The sequence below is a fragment of the Neophocaena asiaeorientalis genome, unplaced genomic scaffold, assembly GCF_003031525.2.
Source record: "Neophocaena asiaeorientalis asiaeorientalis breed wild unplaced genomic scaffold, Neophocaena_asiaeorientalis_V1.1 scaffold206, whole genome shotgun sequence".
In the NCBI taxonomy this organism is placed as follows: domain Eukaryota; kingdom Metazoa; phylum Chordata; class Mammalia; order Artiodactyla; family Phocoenidae; genus Neophocaena; species Neophocaena asiaeorientalis.
In genome coordinates this window covers 1,596,913-1,602,223 of record NW_020174578.1, presented here as the reverse complement: position 1 = coordinate 1,602,223, position 5,311 = coordinate 1,596,913, and the positions used below count along the sequence as shown (strand labels likewise).

The following is a 5,311-nucleotide window of genomic DNA, read 5'->3' as shown; positions in this document are numbered from 1 at the left end:
AAACAATGGGCTTCCTGGCTCCAGAGGCAGTTCCTCAGGGAAGGGTGGACAGCAGCAGCACCAAAGTCCTACAGGTCGAGGGACCGTGGTCCCATCCGTGCTCCCTGAGGACAGGGTGGGTGAGGGGAAGGCTCAGTCCTTGAACCCCTGAATACTGCAGAGAATGCGCTTCTGGTGTGCCGGCTGGGTGATCCCCATCTGCGCCAGGTCCCTGTGGGCAAGGAGAGGGAATCGGTGAGTCTTGGGCCTCAAACCCCAGCAGGCGTCCCCCGCCCGGGCCCCCAGGGTCCTCACTCGGCCGTCAGATCCAGCACACACTCCATGGTGTCCAGCCCGGCGGAGTGGAAGTGTAGGATGTAGCGTTTCATTCGGATGGACTCCAGCCATTCAGCCACGCTCCGGTAGGGGATCCCATCTGAGCCACTCAAGCTGGGCAAGCGAAGGGTCACCCTGTGGGACATGGGCTGCCTCAGTCCCATGCAGGGGGATGCAGGGCTTCCCTGAAACCGGCGCTCTGCCTCTCTGCATCTGCAGGCAGCATTCAAGTTGGCTGTCTGAGCGCAGAGATTATCTAGACTTTGTGGATTAGCCCGGCCATTGTCAGTGAACCCACTTCCTGGCCGGTTTCCTGGCAACAGCAACGGGCAGGCTGACAGTCCCGCTGCGCTGACAGACCTGGGGCAAGCGGCAGCCTTGCAGGTCCAAACGGAAGGTACCACCAGCCCACATGCACTGCAGTGGCCAGCTTTGGGCAACCGATGGGGGCCAGTAAAGACATGAAGTATCAACTGTCCCAGCTGAGCGGAAGCAGGGACATGAGGTGAGCAGAGGCCCTGGAAGGCCAGTGTGGTCTCGGCTTTTTTCAGGGTGGCCCCCCGAGTTCTGGGAGCAGGCCCCTGCTCGCCACCTCCAACCCTGGCTGTTATTCTTGCACTCTGACACCCACAATACAATGAGTGTTCCTGTCCTAAAGCCAGCCAGAGCCAGAAACCATTAGTAAAGTAAATCTGCTGGGGGAAAATATCCAGCATTCCAGAAAGATTAGCACATGCGGTCTCCAGTGTATAAGGGAGCTGTGCTCCAAAAGACAGTTCCAAAAGTTGGAACTCGGAGCACATTTTCTCCCAGAAACAAGTTTATATATGGTGGTTTGATACAGAGGCCAGCACACCAGGGCTGCTTTACCCGATAAAGCATTTGAAGCCTTGCCCGTCTCTCCCATCTTACCCGCCCCCCCGGCAAACAGTTGATTCTCCATATTCTGGCAGTGTTTTTGGTAAAACGTAACGATCATGTCCCTCCCATGGACGGACAGTTTTAAAAAATTGGTCAGTAGTTCTCTAGGCTCAGGATAAAGTCCAAACTTCTCTGCACCCTGCGCTATTTGCAATTGGCATGCCCTCAGTTCCCCAACCCTTGCTGGCTACAGGATCCGGGCGCCTTCCCAGATCCCACAAGGTTGCCCCTCTCAGTCACAACACGCATCCCCCGTCTGCCTCTTGTTGGTTTCTCTGTCTTCCCTACCCCATTCTAAGTGACCAAGCTCAGTGGAGCGGGTATCAGGTTGGCAGCTGCTTATATGTACTTTGCATCTTAGCGTGTTTGCCTCCCATCTTCCATCCAACCAGAGCTATCGAGGGCGAGACACCGCATCTCCTCCATCAGAGCGCTGTCGTCCCAAAGGTGCAGATTTTTGCCTCCTATGCCGGACTCTGTTGGGAGCTCCACAGGCCCAGCGCTTGGTGGTTGTGGCCAAATGTCCATTTCCGTTCTCCTAGATCTGCCCTCCCCAGGGTGGTTACCTGGGATCAAAGTTGGCAATGGTTCGCAGGGAGTGGGGGTTGGCATGCAGATGCTCCAGCTGTGCCTTCAGCTGGTGGAAGGGGGGCCGACGGGCACAGTCATGGGCCCAGCAGTTCTTCATGAGTTCATAGAGGCGGGCAGGGCAGTCCACGGGCGGGGGCAGCCGGTACCCATCCTCAATGCTCTTCATTACCTGCAGCGAGGAAGAGGGTAAGAAGCTAACCCGGCAGGCCACGAGGAAGCTCTGTTCACACGAGATCGTTGTAGTGGAGCCTCTAGACCCCCTGACCAGGATGGCCATAGTCAAGACAACAAGGCATGAGGTGAAGGGGACGAGAGTGGATAGGAATGCAGACAAACTGTGGGTCAGAAAGAAGAAATGAGGCCATTGGCAGGAAAGGGCCGTGGAGGATTTGGGGAGGGGATGAGATGTGTGAGAAACACCTGGGCTCACCTCCTGATTGCTCATCTCCCCATAGGGCTTGTCCCCAAAGCTGAGCACCTCCCACATCACGATCCCAAAGCTCCACACGTCGCTGGCCGTGGTGAAGATCCGGTGGGCAATGGCTTCGGGGGCTGTCCAACGGATGGGGATCTTTCCTCCCTAATAGGGCACGTGGGGCAGAAGGCTGATGTGTTTCAGGGCACAGAAGTGCATGGGAAGTTACTGTGTCCACATGAGCGTGCATCGTGTACTGTGTACATACTGCCTGTATGCACGGCATGTAAGTGTGTGTGTGTGTCTGAGTGTGTATGGGATAAGTACAAGTCTCTAACCTGGGTTTCATAGGTGCCATCAAAGTTGTCCAGGAGGCGGGTCAGGCCAAAGTCAGACACCTTGCAGCACAGGTTCTGACTCACCAAGATGTTCCTGGCGGCCAGGTCCCGGTGGACATAACTGTGGTCACTGAGGTAGTTCATGCCAGATGCTATGCCCTGCAGCATGGCCACCAGCTGCCCAGGGACCAGCTGGTCCTCCCGTTCCTGCAGCAGGGAGTGGGCAAGTTAGGGGATGGGCTGGGTCTCCTCTTCCTGGACCCAGAGCCAATGCCCAGGGCTCCGTGGCTCATCCCCCTTCCAAGCTGGTCCTCCGCCCTCCTTACCCTCAGGAAGGCATCCAGGGCTCCGTTCTGCATAAACTCCGTGATGATCATGATGGGCTTTCCTGAGACACAAAGCACACATCACACGGCAGCCTCCACCCCGTCTCCACCCAGAACCACACTTCCTGCCTCTGACAGCACATCTCCCTCCACTTCCGGTAGCCTCACCCCTCCTCTACCACTCCCTCCCCGCACGCTCTTGGACACCACCCCTCGTCGTACTCTTTGTGACAACGCCTTCCAGGTGCAGAACGTGCGGGTGGTTGAACTGGCCCATGATAGTTGCCTCTCGAAGGAAGATCCACCACTGGCCATCGGGAGATGTGTCTTTCAAGGTCTTAATGGCCACAGTCTTGGCACCCTGGCTGGGGATTCTCAGGGACCCTCGATATACTTCCCCAAACTCTCCTGGGTGGAAAGAAAACAGGGTCATGGCCAGGTGCATTGTCAGGCTCCCCAGGGGGACAGGCAGCGATATCTCCAGTCCTCCAGTTCCCTTTTCTTCTCTGGACCAGAGGATCAGAAACATGGTGTACCTTCCTCCCTGAGACAAGGGCTTGGCTGTACTTCCCAGGGCCAGGGGCCGGGAGTCTGGAACAGGAGTGCAGCTTTGCAAACTGTTCGGCACTGTCTCCCCAGTTAGCAGAGCTCTGATACTCAGGAGGTGCTGGGTGAGTGGGGGTCATGCAGTGGGGCTGGGTTCTGTTCACGAAGGGCAGGCTGGTCAGGGCCAGTACACAAGTGACCGGGGAGGCTGACCACTGCCGCCTCTCTTCCGCAAGCTCCTCCGGTCACTTGGCCACACAATCAGCAAAGACACTGCTGAGCTTTGTTCTCTGTTCAGATCCATTTTCCCTGGTGACCCAAGGGATCAGGGCAGCCCAAGGACACCGGGCCCCTGGTGGGGTGGAATGCGCGGCTAGGGAGGCTCTGAATCCCTCCCATGTTCGGGAACCATCTGAGAACAGCCTGAGCCTGGGCACAGCGACCCCCCTCCTGACAAAGATGATGTGTTTAACGCTTTTTATCAGAAATTCCATAACCACAGAAGCAGATGGTGCAGGAGGCGGGAGCTGCTCCAGGACACCTGATAAGGGGGTTAAAACATGAACACAGCGGTTGCAGGACATGGGGTAGAGCAGGGAGGAAACTCATCTGGGAGCTCTTGGGCCAGAGGAGAGGCCGGCTGGGCTCCACTGGGAAGGGCCGGAAGGAAGGGGCCTGCTGGCCGCTGTGTGCTGCCCCACAGGCAGAGGGGACCACAGGGCTCACCTTCCCCTATGACGGTGTCCACAACCAGCCAGGCCGGGTTGAGCTCCTGGGTGAAGTCCAGGGCTCCCTGGGCAGGGTCCTCATATGCCTGGAGGTCCACGTAAGGCTTCAGCCACAGCTTGTCCTCTGCGGGGAGAACAGAGAGGGCTCAGCCCAACTCCAGGGCTCAGGAGTACTGGGGGGAGGGGGAGGGAGGGGCCGGCAGACCCCGGTGCTCATTCTTCTGTTCCCCGAGGAGTCCTGTCCTGGCTGAAGTGAAAGACAGTCTCTATCCTCAGCAACGACGTCTGCATAGCGCAGCCATTCCTCCTGCTATCTACATGCAAAGCTCGTGTGTCCTCACCATCCAGGGCCCAGAGCTGGGGCCCGGAACACAGACCCGAAAGCCGTGTTCACGGCCTCAAGTTGCCCAATCGTCCCATGGCTCATTGACCCTAATTCCTCGCCTCCCCCCCACCCCCCGCTGCTCACCGTACTCCTCCGGTCACTCCCTCCAGTCACTCACAGCTCGTTCACATTCCCAGACAAGCCTCGCTCCCGCTCTGTTACTTGGACGGCCCCTAGACTCCCCCTTTTGTGGGGTACCTAATGAGGTGACCAGCAGGAAGCCCACATGCCTGGGAGGGCTTCAGGGAGCCTGCGGGCAGTCACCCTCCCAGCCAGCCTCAGCCCACAGACCCAGCCAGGGAGGATGAGGAAGGCTTGCCCGGAGCCCGGGTGCCGGTGCAGTGGCACCGACAGCTAACGGGCGATTGCACAGAGCCTCCGGGGGACTGTCAGTACGAAGTTAATTAACCAAAGTTAATTAAGTAGCAAAACACAAGAGCCCTGGGGACGAGAGAGCCCACCTGTGCCCCCAGAGTTGTCCTAGCAAATGTGGGTCCCTTGGTCCCGTCCCAGTGGCGCCTCCCAACACACACATGTGTGCACACACAGGTGCTCCTGGCTCACCTCTGTCCCCATCAGCGACACAATCACGCTGCCTCTGCCGCCTCTGGTGCCGTCGCCGCTGAGCTTTCCTGTGAGGGTTGGGGACCAGGTTCTTCAGGGGCCCAGGACCACCTCCGGGGCCCAAACGTGCTGCAGCTGATTTCCCCAGAAACGGCAGGGGGTGGGGAGCGGGTGGTGCGGGG

General features: G+C 58.4%; 1 protein-coding gene across 2 annotated transcripts in view; it reads right to left on the bottom strand.

The window, feature by feature from the left end:
• Positions 1 to 6: 6 nt before the first annotated feature.
• The window catches only part of EPHA1 (EPH receptor A1), a 15,047-nt gene continuing 9,742 nt past the window's right edge, over positions 7 to 5,311 (bottom strand). For both annotated transcript variants that reach the window (XM_024758092.1, XM_024758094.1), the window contains exons 10-18: positions 5,130 to 5,197; positions 4,179 to 4,304; positions 3,129 to 3,314; positions 2,907 to 2,968; positions 2,581 to 2,787; positions 2,258 to 2,407; positions 1,803 to 1,996; positions 295 to 450; positions 7 to 211 (exon numbers count right to left, since the gene is read on the bottom strand). In XM_024758092.1, the coding sequence (XP_024613860.1) occupies positions 133 to 211; positions 295 to 450; positions 1,803 to 1,996; positions 2,258 to 2,407; positions 2,581 to 2,787; positions 2,907 to 2,968; positions 3,129 to 3,314; positions 4,179 to 4,304; positions 5,130 to 5,197 (1,228 nt within the window). In that variant the 3' untranslated portion in view covers positions 7 to 132. The remainder of the gene's footprint in view (positions 212 to 294; positions 451 to 1,802; positions 1,997 to 2,257; positions 2,408 to 2,580; positions 2,788 to 2,906; positions 2,969 to 3,128; positions 3,315 to 4,178; positions 4,305 to 5,129; positions 5,198 to 5,311) is intronic.